At 39.0% G+C, this 14,191-nt stretch overlaps 1 protein-coding gene across 2 annotated transcripts in view; it reads left to right on the top strand.

Annotated features, from left to right (window-relative positions):
* The window catches only part of TNPO1 (transportin 1), a 57,126-nt gene that overhangs the window by 19,602 nt on the left and 23,333 nt on the right, over window positions 1–14,191 (top strand). For both annotated transcript variants that reach the window (XM_006775428.2, XM_015571613.1), the window contains exons 8-12: window positions 3,300–3,422; window positions 6,128–6,246; window positions 9,049–9,109; window positions 9,507–9,675; window positions 13,222–13,374. In XM_006775428.2, the coding sequence (XP_006775491.1) occupies window positions 3,300–3,422; window positions 6,128–6,246; window positions 9,049–9,109; window positions 9,507–9,675; window positions 13,222–13,374 (625 nt within the window). The remainder of the gene's footprint in view (window positions 1–3,299; window positions 3,423–6,127; window positions 6,247–9,048; window positions 9,110–9,506; window positions 9,676–13,221; window positions 13,375–14,191) is intronic.

Below are 14,191 nucleotides of genomic sequence, written 5' to 3' on the forward strand. Positions count from 1 at the left end.
GGGCTTGTTGCAGCTGGGGTGTCCTGGATCAGGGTGGGGGTCCCCATTGGGGTGCCTGGCCAGTCTGGGTGAGGGGCTGAGGGCCATTTTCAGGCTGGGACTGAAGCTCCCCATTGCTCCTTTTTTTCTTTTTTTATTCTGGGCCAGCTTTAGCTCTGTCCTCGGCTGCTGAAAACAGGTTTCTGGCCTTTGTTTATCGTCTGTATTTGATACAATGTTGCCGTCCGGCTGGCTGAAGCTCCGCTGAGTAAAGCAGGTTTCTGGGTTTTTTTTAGCTTCTTTATTCGCAACATAGTTGCTGAGAGTTGCAGCTGAGAGGCTGGCAAGTCAGACGGGGAATGTTGGAGTTCTCCGTCACTGAAGCAAGCAAGCCTCATGTTAGTTTCAAGCTTCCTGGCTGCCGGCCGCCATCTTGGCTGGCAGCTAATTAGCCAATGGGAAGGGTAGCGGTCATGCGCCAATTACCATGTTTCTCTTTTATTAGATAGGATAATAAAAGGAATTAAATTCTCTCTAAAAATAAAAATTTAAGAACATTTCCCAACATTTTAAATATTTTCCATTTGCATTTATGCCATATTAACACTTCTCTGCTACTTGATAGCTGTAGAAGAGTCAACCTGTTTTCCATCCTACATGACCAGTAACCCTCCAGTGGAGGTGCCTGACACACACTAGAGTCCCTCAGTAACTATTTACTAAATGAATAAATGCATTGTTTTCTTCCATTACTAGTATTTTCATTAGGGGCTAATGTCATCTCTGCTAAGTTTGACATTATTGATGGAAAGTGTATTGGTTACTAATATGCGGCTATAACCTACCTTGGCAAAGCTGTGTGTTCATATTAAGTAAGACAACATCAAATTTAATGAAAGATGTAATCTAGCATACAAAAGGAGCACCTGATGGAAAAAACATTATTCTTCTCTGACCTTATAAAATATATTTGATTAAAAAAGGAACTAAAGAGTTTTGAAAGCATCAGGTTGTTTGGGAAATCAAAGTTTTTTAAATGCTAGAAACAGTACTTCACATACTGCCATATTTGATATTTGAACTTCTCCATTGTCTTACCCCTTTCTTTTAATGAGGTTTTAGGTTTATCTATTTGGAGACGTTTTTGTGATTTCATGGGAAAAGACAATGGGGCACATTGGATTTTTATTTATTTATTTTAATGATCTTTTTAGTGTTTTTAAGGTATATGTGTGTTTGTATATAAAGTAGAATTTCAGAAGTGAGATAGGAAAACTTTATTATTTTTTCTTTTCACATCCCTGCTTGTAGCCTCACCAAGAGACAACTTGTTCTTCTAGTGGAGGCTGTTGGTGTAGTATGAGTGTGGACTTACCCATGATTTCATGAAAAACAAATTCATATCCCCTCACTGGCTAGCAAGTGACTTAACATCTAAACTTATGTATCTTTATCTGTAAAGTTAAATAAACATCCTGGAGTTGCGATGACTGAACATTCTCTTCATTCACACTCTTTGTTGTTGTTTTTTAACCTTGTAGAGAAACTTCTTAAGAACAGTATGAGATTGATTACTTATATTATTTTTTCAGTAGTTGACCTGGTGAACAATGGCAGTTTAGGATTAATTTTCAGAAACTCAGTATATGTATGTATGTATATTTGTGTGTGTGTGTGTGGGTGTGTGTATTTATAATTTCCCAATTACTGATGCTTTTATAGAATCTGCACCTGTTACCACCTTAAGATCAGAGTTGGTAGGACTAAATCTCTTGACAGTCAGTAATTGTCAAGAGTAAATCAAATTCTATTTTAATGCTATTTCTGGATCAACTGGATGAGTGCCTCTTTGTCCCAATGACCTGGTTTTATTCTCACAAACTAAAAGTTACCTCAAAACACAACCAATCATACTCTCTCAGAAAGAATGGTTTTAAGATTATTTACCAAAACTATGATTTTTGGCAGTTATCATTCTACATCTGTCTTATTTTATAATCTAATAGAGGCTTGGTGCATGAAATTTGTGCACAGGTAGTGTCCCTAGGCCTGGCTTGTGATCTGGGCCAGTCTTCCCCGGCTGCCAGGGAAAATCAGCCTCTGTGTATGGGGCAACCAGTGGGGCGATCGGGGCCCCACTTGCACCCACCTTGGCCTAGTGCAGGGGTGGGCAAACTTTTTGACTCGAGGGCCACAATGGGTTCTTAAACTGGACCGGAGGGCCAGAACAAAAGCATGGATGGAGTGTTTGTGTGAACTAATATAAATTCAAAGTAAACATCATTACATAAAAGGGTACGATCTTTTTTAGTTTTATTCATTTCAAATGGGTCGGATCCGGCCCGCGGGCCGTAGTTTGCCCACGGCTGGCCTAGTGTCACCCATGTTTGCTGCCACCCATTCCCTGTTCCCCATTGGGCGATCAGAGCCTTCTGGCCAAGGGGAGGGACTGAGAGGTTGGCCAGCAGGCCCCAATCAGGCAATCGGGGGTAGCAGGCTGGGGGTAGCTCCTGTGTTGAGTGTCTGCCCTTCTGGTGGTCATTGCACATCATAGTGACCAGTCATTCTGCCGTCCGGTCGATTTACATATTACACTTATCTTACCTAATAATAGGCAAACATGTAAATTAGCCATACCTTCGCTACACTAACCAGCCAATCAGGAGAGTATGCAAATTAACCTAACAAAGATGGCAGTTAATTTGCATACATAGGCTCCAAGTGGTGGAGTGAAGCCTGATGGCCTGGGGGCCGGAGCAGTGAAGTCTCACGGCTCCGGAGCCGGCGGAGCAGCAAAAGCCTCAGCCCTGGGGCTGGCAGAGCAGGCTTTGACTTCAGGGCCAGCTCTGGCTGTAGCCCGGCCAGAGCGAAGGCCTGGGTGCCAGGTGCCAGGGCAAAGGAAGTCCTATTACATGAATCTCTTCGTGCAGCAGGCCTCTACTTAAATAAAATATTATAGGTCCGTGGTCGGCAAACTGCGGCTCGCGAGCCACATGCAGCTCTTTGGCCCCTTGAGTGTGGCTCTTCCTAAGCCTTAGGAGTACCCTAATTAAGTTAATAACAATGTACCTACCTATATAGGTTAAGTTTAAAAAATTTGGCTCTCAAAAGAAATTTCATTCATCGTATTGTTGATATTTGGCTCTGTTGACTAATGAGTTTGCCGACCACTGTTGTAAACCAATTAATTCAGTCTTTATTAGTACTATATTTTCTTAGGGTTTTTAAACGTTACCAACTTGCAGATTACTGGTTATTATTATAAACTTTTCTAATGTATTGGAATACTTAATTAGAAAAAAATATTTCTTGTGTAATAGAACCTCTTTGCATTGGCTGGGGATGAAGAACCAGAGGTACGGAAAAACGTGTGCCGGGCACTTGTGATGCTGCTTGAAGTTCGAATGGATCGCCTGCTTCCTCACATGCATAATATAGTTGAGGTAACACAGGCAATTTAAATGTTCTTTCATCTTTCTTGCACGAAAAATCTTGGGCACAATATGTATAATATGCAACCACTGTTTTCTAATATATATTATTTAACACATTTTAGGGGGAGACTATAAAAATAGTAACTGATTTTCTTAAAATTATAAATTATCTTTATGGTGATATTTCTTTCGTGAGACTTAAAAGATGTTTTAAGATTGATTGCTTTTACTGATCGCTTTTATTAAGATGTTTCAAAGAGGAAAAATTATTTATAGTAGTAAATAGCTTTTAACCAGGATAACTAGGAAATATTTCGATTATTTGTGTTTACTAGGTATGAATTAGGCTAAATGCTCAATAAGAGATTCTGTGGTATATTCTTGTGTCATTAAGAGTTTTCTATCCATTACTGGTAAAGTTGATCTGATCAACTTGTGATTTATGTTAACAAAGAGATTTCTGAGTAGAAAATACATCACCACTATAGTTCTGGCAAACTATTTAGATTTTAAAATGTGATTAAAATAATTTTACTAGGAAAATTATTGATCACAGTTGAGCCATATTTAAAGGAAGGAATAAATAATAAGATGTAATTATTTCTAGAACAAAATAATTTGCAAGTAAATTAAATATTGTGCATCTAGTTCCTCCCTTTTCACTTTCAGAGGTCCTTGTGGTACAGAGAGAGATCTCTTTTTAAAGGATGTGGTCTAAGATTTGTTAAAAGGCTAGCACTCATGATGTGCAGCAACTCCTTTTGTAAAACATAAGGAAAGATAATTGTAGAGATAAGCATATGTAGCAGTATAATATGGGAATAAATGACAGTTTCTCTGAGGAGCCTGTTCCTCCATAAAGTGTTTAGAAGAATCAGGTGGAGTTAGTTGAAAGCTTAAGGAGTTTGGAGTTAACCAGAAAGTTAAGAAAGACATTTTATCATTTGCTAGGACCATATCAGGGATGGGAGTCTAATTTATAATGCTACAATTGTTTCTTCAGCAACTAGAGGCCCAGTGCATGAAATTCATACACGGGCAGGGGGGTCCCTCAGCTCAGCCTGCACCCTCTCCAATCTGGGACCCCTTGAGGGATGTCCGACTGCCAGTTTAGGCCCGATCTTACGGGGACCGCTGCCTCCTAACTGCTCACCTGCCTGCCTGATCACCCCTACCCCCTCTGTCTGCCTGCCTGCCTGCCTGCCTGATGCCCCTAACTGCCTCTGCCTGCCTGCCTGATTGCCCCTAACCGCCTCTGCCTGCCTGCCTGATCACACCTAACCGCCTATGCCTCGGCCCCGCCACCGTGCCTTTATCCGGAAGACGTCTGATCTAATTAATTAGCATGTTACTCTTTTATTAGTATAGATACTCTGCATAGTAGTAGGATATGATATGGAATGTAATAGGGGTTGGCTTGCCACCACACTGTTGTATTGCCATATTTTGCCATGTGAGATGTTTCAATCAAGCAGAGGATGTGTATGAAGAATTCATCACTTAACCCCAATTCCAAGTCCCAGGTACATTGGGAATAATGTGTGACTCTTATGTTTATTTTGATTTTGCATATAAGGATTTTTTAAAGAGATTTAGACAATATGCCTTTAGATTTGGGAGCAGTGTTTCTCCAACTAAGAGTGAATTTGGCTTGGTATATTCAAAGCACATGATAAACTTATTTTGTGGGAAACTAAAAATTATAGTTGCACTAAGAAATGTCACTTTCTAAATTAAAAAAGACTTTTGTAATTGTATTATATATACATATATATCTCTAAATACATGAAATATATACTTACAAGAGACACCTTGAATAGATCTATATAAATAAAGAGGTAATATGCAAATTAGGCTGGGATGCTGTAACGGTCAAGACCAGCTCAGAAGAAGGGGCCTGGCGCGAGCCCAGAGCCTGAGAGAACAATAGACAGGGCAGCCAGTGCCCGGCCCTGGAGCTGGAGACACAAACCCACAAGGGGGGCCAGCCCCCAGCCCCAGCCCCACGGCCATGTCACTGGGCTGCTAGGGCCAGAGTGGAGACACAAACCTGCAGGGGGGCCGGGTTCAATTCTGATCAAGGCCATGTACCTAGGTTGCAGGCTCCTCCCTGGCCAGGGCCCAGGTCAGGGCTCATGCAGGAGGCAACCAATCAAAGTGTGCCTCTCACATTGATGTTTCTCTCTGTCTTTCCCACTCTCTTCCATGCTCTCTAAAAATCAATGGGAAAATATCCTGTGAAAATAAAAAAGGAAGGAGGAAGGGAGGGAGGGAGGGAGAAAGGAAGAAAGAAAGAAATGTCATATCCTATGAAAGAGACATCTTGAAAGTGCCTAAAGAAAGTTCTTTTTTTCATGGTGAAGGGACTGGAGTCTAAGGTTTAATGGAGGTTTTTATTTTGCTGTTTCTACGAAGACTTAATGTTTGATTATTAATACTCATATTTTAAAAAATCTCAGTGGTTTCATAAAACAAAATACATCCATACAGAACAGCTAAGTAATAATGCATTGAATACTTTTCATTAGGCAACATTCAAGAGCAGCAGTTCTTAAGTTTGGTTGCATTTTAAAATTAACTAGGAAGCTTTTTTAAAAAATGTAAACCCTAGATTGAAACAGGCCATAGCAAAGGACTATTAACTTGCTGTAATAGAGGTTTATTTTAATTGCATGATTTTAACTGATTAATATTAAGGCTCCTTTTTTTTACAGTACATGCTACTGAGGACCCAAGATCAAGATGAAAATGTGGCTTTAGAAGCCTGTGAGTTTTGGCTAACTTTGGCTGAGCAACCAATATGCAAAGATGTACTTGTAAGACACCTTCCTAAGTAAGTGTTCCTTCTTAATGAATTCTACCTTGTTCTTAAATTTAAGTGATTCCTCACTTTTGTATTTTTGGTTGAATTCTTCTATCATCTGGGAGTTAAGTTCTAAACAAGTCAAAATTAATTTTATTGTTGGTATTAGTAGAGCTTTTTCAAGAAGCGACTGAATTTCTTTAAAATCATGTGAGCATGGTTTATTCTAACTCATACTTAATTTTGGATAATTTGTGGCACAGTTGTCATTTTTTTATATAATTCTTGTAATTTGACCATGGATTCTGGTGGGATTTTTACCAAAGAAAATGATTTCCCACTAGTTGTGATGTTATGAAATTTTTGGTTAACCTATTGTTAAGGCTGTTTTAACTCAATGAATGCTGTTGGGTCAGGGTTTTGTTTTTATGTTTTTTCCAGTTTTATTGAGATATTAGAAGCCCGTTGCACGAAGATTTGCGCAATAGGCTTTCCTTCCCCTGGCTGCCAGCACCGGTTTTCCTCTGGCACCTGGGACCCAGGCCTTTGGTCCGGCTGCAACGAGACTTGGCTTCTCAGCTGTGGCCGCAGCGTAGAAGCCAGCCTCTTCAGTCTTCAGTCTTCATTCCAGCCGGAGCCTTCAGTCTTTGCTCTGTGCCTGAGTATGCAAATTAACTGCCATATTTGTCAGGTTAATTTGCATAGTTGCTCTGATTGGCTGGTGGGCATAGCGGAGTGACAGCAATTTGCATGTTTCTCTTTTATTAGTGTAGATAGTTAACAAAACATGTATTGGTTATAGATGTACAATGCAATGACTTAATCTGCATTAAAATCAGATATTTAAAAGTAATGCTTGCTAACGTTTGAAAAGTAAGCAATACAGTCTCATGGAAGAAAATTAAAATGCAGAAAACTTAAAATGTTTTGGATTTTCACCACCCTGAGTAATCACTGTTAGTATCTTTGATGTATTGTTACCATATACCAAAAACCATATATTCAGGCTATTTCAGGACAAATTACATTTGATAATTTATAAAACACTTAATGTAGCATCTAGCCATAGTTAGTGCTTAAAATTCTGATAATACTGTTTTGTGGTTTGCTTTTTTCAGTTCTTGAATGTTGTATACTTTTCCTGTAGGTCATTAGTCTTTAAACTTTGAGAACTATTCCATCATAGTGTGCGTACCACATATATATGATTAACTTATCTTCAGTTGTTGACTATTTAAGTTGTTTGCTCCTTTCTTTTCTTTAACCAAATAATCCTGTAGTAAGCATCTTTTTTTGTTCATAAGTGGTTATTTCTCTCACATAGAATTCCTAGAAATGATTTGTGCCAGGATCAAAGGACTGAACATTTTGGGATTCTTCTTAAATATTCCAAATTGTTCTCAAGTGAAGTCATGCGGATTTATACCCCACTTAGATTGTCCCATCGTGTCACAACTTTTATCAGCCATTAATTATAATTTCTCCAATCCTAACCATCTGGATGAGCAAAGAACAAAATCATTTGTTATAATTTGTGGTAGTATTATCAGAGTTATCTATTTTTAGTATTTACAGTATTTGAATGTTCTCATTTTCATATAGTCAGTAAACTTCTCTTTCTTTTCCAGTAAATTCTTTGCCCACCAAGTAAGCAATAATTTCACCTATATTTTATTCTAGTGTCTGTCTGGAATTTATTTGGAAATAAAGTACACCACCTGCTAAGCAGATTTTTTTTTCTTTAGGAAATCCATTTATTACTTTTCTCCCTAATGTGTGGTACCACTTTTATGATTTGCTTGTTTCTTAACATAGGATCATCTAATTCTAAGAGTTATATAAATATTACTTTTTACAAAAACTGAAGAGCTATTAGTGAAAGCCTATAACATTAGCAGGCTAAAAAATTACCACTTCAAACATTAAACAACTAAAGCCAGTCATAAATATGTTTGACTTCTATGGCTGCATTTATTTTTAGTTGAAGTAATGCATTGTGAGCCCCACTGGGTGGCTCAGTTGATTGGAGCATTGTGTATACCAAATGGTTTCGGGTTCAATCAATCCCCACTCGGGGAGTGTATAGGAGGCAACTGATCAATGTTTCTCTTTCCCCCTGTTCCCCTCTAAAAAAATGAATGGAAACATCCTTAGGTGAAGTTTTTTTTTTAAGCAAATGTTTGTTGGTATATTTGGATAAATTCTTAGAGAAGAAATTGCTGTTCTTTTTAGCGCAGTGGTTCTCAACCTTCTGGCCCTTTAAATACAGTTCCTCATGTTGTGACCCAACCATAAAATTATTTTCGTTGCTACTTCATAACTGTAATGTTGCTACTGTTATGAGTCGTAATGTAAATATCTGATATGCAGGATGGTCTTAGGCGACCCCTGTGAAAGGGTCATTCGACCGCCAAAGGGGTCGTGACCCACAGGTTGAGAACCTCTGAGGCGGATCTTGTACATGAGTTGTAAAAGGAATACAACATATATTACGAATACTCATCATTTGAGAAGGTCAGACAGCACAAAATATCCTCTAAGACAATGTTAGTGGTGGTTGTCTCCTTGGTGGTTTGTTTTTATTATTTATTAATTTTAGGGGGAAAGAGGCATGGATTTATTGTTCCGCTTATGCATTCTTTGGTTGCTCCTTATATGTGCCCTGACCAGGGATTGAACTTGATACCTTGGCATATTGGAATGACACACTAACCAACTGAGCTACCAGCCAGGGCTTATCATTGGTATTATTGGTATACAAAAATTTGTTAAGACTCCTTCATAATTTTATTCATCTTTAGTTCCTTGTTTCATGAATTTATTTTCTTATAGGTTGATTCCTGTGTTAGTGAATGGCATGAAGTACTCAGATATAGATATTATCCTACTTAAGGTAAGAAAACTTGTTTTCTGGTGAATGGGGAATATTATTTTTATTGACTTAGTAAATCTTTGAATTCAACTAATAAAACATTTAGAATAAATCCTATGTAAATAGGCTTCTGTTTTATATATGTATTATGCTGCAGAGTTCAAAGTCAGAAGCATAAAAATGCCTTAAATATTATCTGCGTGGGATTTAGGTACTCTAGGTTGTACCAGCTTGATGGGAGGCAATACAATGTGGTTGAAAGTACCTGATACCTAACAAGTGTCATGTCATAGTCTATTCCTCCCTTCCCAAGGAAAGGGTGCATGACCCATCTCTAGGTCTGGTTCTTTCACTCATGTGCATATTATTAACCTATAATGATTATCACCAAAATTTTCCCTTTAAAAAAACAACACAGGGTGATGTTGAAGAAGATGAAACAATTCCTGACAGTGAACAGGATATAAGGCCACGTTTTCATCGATCAAGGACCGTGGCCCAGCAGCATGATGAAGATGGCATTGAAGAGGAAGATGATGATGATGATGAAATTGATGATGACGATACAATTTCTGACTGGAATCTAAGTAAGTTGGAGAGGGAAAAGCACAGTTGCCTGCTTTGGTAACAACTTTACTGAGGAATAATTTACATACCATACAATTCACCCATTAAACGGTGCAGTTCAGTAGTTTTTAATGTATTCATAGTTGTACAACCATCACCACAGTAAATTTTGGGACATTTTCATCACCCCGGAAAGAAACTCCTTAGCAGTCATTTCCATTTTCATTAGCAGTCATTTCCATTTTCTCTGAGTCCTTCAGCCCTAAGTAACTACTAGTCTATATTCTGTAGATATGAATTTGCCTGTTCTGGACTTTTCTATAAATGGAATCATACAATATGAGGTGTTGTATGATTCACCCATGTTGTAGCATGTGGAAAAAATACCTCATTGTATGGATTTATTACATCTTATTTATCCGTTTCTCAGCTGATGGACGTTTGGTTGTTTCCCCCTTTTGGCTGTTGTAATGATGCTGTGAACGCTTCTGTAAAGTGTATGTGTAGATGTATGTTTTCAGTTCTCTTCAATATATGTATACTCAGGAGTGGGCTTACTAGGTCATTTGTTAACTGCTTAACCTTTTGAGAAGCTACAAGGCTGTTTTCAAAAATGGCTCCACCACTAACTTTCCCACCATCAGTGTCTTAAGATTGCAGTTTCTTGCTTGCCAACAGTTGTTAACTTTTATCATAGCTGTCCTGGTATATGTGAAGTAGATATGGTTTTGGTTTGCGTTTTTCTGATGGACCTGTTCTTATATTTACTTATTCTTTAAATATAATTCAAACTATCATTTCTCAATTTGTTTGATATTATAAAATAGGGCCCAGCCATTGTGGCTCAGTGGTTGAGCGTCGACCTATGAACCAGTAGTTCACAGTTCGATTCCCGGTCAGTGCACGTGCCTGGGATGCGGGTTTAATCCTCATTGTAGGTTGTGCAGAAGGCAGCCAATCAGTGATTCTCTCATCATTGATGTTTCTATCTCTCTCTTCCTCTCCCTTCTTCTAAATATATTTTTTTAAAAAATAGGAACCATAAACTTTGGCCATAAACTTTCTGTTTATCTTACATAAACTTATTTTTGTACTAATTTGCATGAGGATTGGCTGATTATCATGGATAATTCTGAAATATAAATTGCTTTGTCATAGTCAGACTACAAAATATTTTTTTTAAATCTCTGTTCATTTTCATCCTTAGCTGCAAATCCACATCATTTGTGGGCATTCTAGACCACACTCTAATTAAAAACTGTTGGGAGGAACCTAGATACCTGTGTTTTGCTTGCTTGCGTACTCGTTTTTAAAACTCCACTGCTTTAGTTCAGGATTACTCAACCTCAGCACTAATGACATTTTGGGTCACATGACTTTGTTGTGGGGGCTATCCTGCACGTTATAGGATGTTTACCAGCATCCTGACCTCTACCCAGTAGATGCCAGCAGCCCACGTGCACACGCGCATGCATACACACACACACACAAACACACACACACAATTGTGATAACCAACAAATGTCTCCAGGCGTTGCCATGTTTCCTCTGGGAAATAAAACTGCCCCCAGTGAGAACCACTGCTGTAATTCAGAGTGCTTGGATTTCTACTAACTATGAAGTGGTTAAGGACATGAATCATCAGCCTGGACTGTGTAATTCATTTGGTTAAATAACTACCAGTTAGAGTGCCTAACATACCTAGCACTAGGTCAAGGACTTAGCATGCATTATCACATTTACTCTTTCTGGCAGCCCTCCGTAGGTAAGGAAACTGCAAAAAGAGAAACTTGCCCATGGGCAACATAGCTAGTAGTGCTGACACATCTAGTATTAGAACCCAAATCTCACTTTCACAAGTTACCTCCCACTATATCCTTGCTTTCATGTTGAGTGTGGGGTGGATTAACATAATATAGATGACTCTTCAAAAGTAATAATGTACACTTGATTGGGGGATACTTCCTCTTTACATCTCACCCATCTCTATATCCTTCCAGAAGTTTTTCTGTGCACATACAGAAAAACATGTATATCTCTTTTAGGAGAAAAGGCTGAAAAAATGAAATCAGATTATGTGTACTCTGCTCGTTCTTTTCCATATCTATATATATAAAAGCCTGATACGCTAAGTGTCCCTCCTACCGTCCGACCAGTCGCTGTGACGCACACTGACCACCAAGGGGCAGATGCTCAACGCAGTAGCTGCCGAGCTGCAGTGACTTGGCAGCAGCAGTTCTCGGATGACGCACCCCGAAACCAGAGAGGAGGGAGCCCAATTCCTCGCAGGGCTACTGGATTCCATCTTCAGCCGTGGGTTACGTTGTTACTGGAGCACTGTGGGCCCTGGATCTGGCTTACTGCACACTTGCATTTGTGTTTCCACACCCTGTACGACAGCAACTTTGCAAAGTGCCCTCTCGCACTCCAGGACCCCTCGGGGGGATGTCCGAGGGCCAATTTCAGCCCGATCTTCACAGGCTAGGCCTAGGGACCCTACCTACCAAGGGACCCCGCTCATTCCACAGATGTCTTTTGAGCTATGGCACCAACCCAGGTGCAGCCGGCCTGGAAGGGACCACAGGAGGTTGGCTCCAGGGCATGTCTGGCTCATCTTGCCCAGTCCCACCCTGGCAGTCACCTTCTAATTAATTTCCTTTCCATGTGCATGAATCCATGCATCAGGTCACTAATATGCTAAGTGTCTGACCTGTTGCTATGACACACACTGACAGCCAGGGTGCAGACACTCAATACAGGAGCTGCCCCCTGGTGGTCAGTGCATTCCCACAGGGGGAGCGCTGCTCAGCCAGAAGCTGGGTTCACAGCTGGTGAGTGCTCCAGCGTTGGTGGGAGCCTCTCCCGCCTCCACAGCAGGCAGCACAAGAGTATCCTACTGAGGGCTTAAGTCGTCAGTCAGACATCCCCCGAGGGCTCCTGGACTGCAAAAGGGCGCAGGCCAGGCTAAGGGACCCCTGAGTGCACGAATGTCGTGTACCGGGCCTCTAGTATCGTATAACATTCTATATCTTTAGATTTCATCTGTTTCATGGCAGCATAATCATTTGCATGGATCTACCATACAGTATAACTTAAGACCCTTATTGATGAGTAAGTTATTAGTTCTTGTCAATATAACAGCTTTTTTTAAAGAATGGATGTATTACCATTGTCTAATACTTTGTAATCATTTATCTTGCCTAGTTCACATTGGGGAAAATTTGGACACTTAATTGTATTTTTGTTCTTTTCTAAATTATTGTGTTAAATGAAATCTGAGTTGTTATATAGTCTGATAGTGAATAGTTTCTTAGTCTAGCATATTTTATGCATCATGTACTGGCAACTTTTGTTCCAATTTATAGTTTGTTTGCTGATTCTTGGTCATAAAAACATACTCTTGTTAATAGAACTTTTTTCATGTGACAGACAGCCTCCAATTTAACTGAATTCTTTGAAACTCTGTAAAGGTATGAATAAAGTGTATAGCAATACTCATTTTACATATGTATAACTAAACAATAATAGAGGTTAATGTAATATTTTTGAATTAAATATTTCCTTAGGAAAATGTTCTGCTGCTGCCTTAGATGTTCTTGCAAATGTGTATCGTGATGAGCTTTTGCCACATATTTTGCCCCTTTTGAAAGAATTACTTTTTCATCCTGAATGGGTTGTTAAAGAATCAGGCATCTTGGTTTTAGGAGCAATTGCTGAAGGTAAGTCTTAAGTCACATTTGAAATATAGAATGCCAATGCTACTAGGCTATTTTAAGAAATTGTTACTCTATAAGCAAAGACTATTTGTTGACTCAAATTTATATGCTTTGCTCTTGTTTTCCTGATGTGGGGTAGAGAAAACTATGATCCACATTAACCTTGGATAGGATATTTGAATCCAAAAGCCATATAAGAAAGTGTTTGCTTTAGACTGGTTAACTAATAATTATTAACTTAACAGCCATCGGCTTGCTTCTAACCCCAGCCAAATATTTTTCAAATGCTTTTGTTATGATATAAGAAATAGAATGAGAGGACAAGGACTCTGATGTCAGAAGCATTACCATTGCTAGAAAAACAACTTTGTTCCATAAATAAGTATAAAAAATATTGTAAGTCAGTGATGGCGAACCTTTTGAGCTCGGCGTGTCAGCATTTTGAAAAATCATGACTTAACTCTGGTGCCGTGTCACATATAGAAATTTTTTGATATTTGCAACCATAGTAAAACAAAGACTTATATTTTTGATATTTATTTTATATATTTAAATGCCATTTAACAAAGAAAAATCAACCAAAAAAATGAGTTCGCGTGTCACTTCTGACACGCATGTCATAGGTTCGCCATCACTCTTATAAGTCAAGAGTGTCATCGTTCTCTGCTAGTATAAGGGTTATTATTCTGTCCTTAGTTGTAAACATCTATTTAGAAGAACTTGAAGCATTTTAAAGGCAGTTATAAAAGTCATAATTTGTGTAGCAGAAGTAAAATGAGCTTTCTTTACCCTGTTGGAAGATACTTAAGAGCAGTTAGGT

The sequence above is a fragment of the Myotis davidii genome, unplaced genomic scaffold (assembly GCF_000327345.1).
Source record: "Myotis davidii unplaced genomic scaffold, ASM32734v1 scaffold44, whole genome shotgun sequence".
Classification (NCBI taxonomy): domain Eukaryota; kingdom Metazoa; phylum Chordata; class Mammalia; order Chiroptera; family Vespertilionidae; genus Myotis; species Myotis davidii.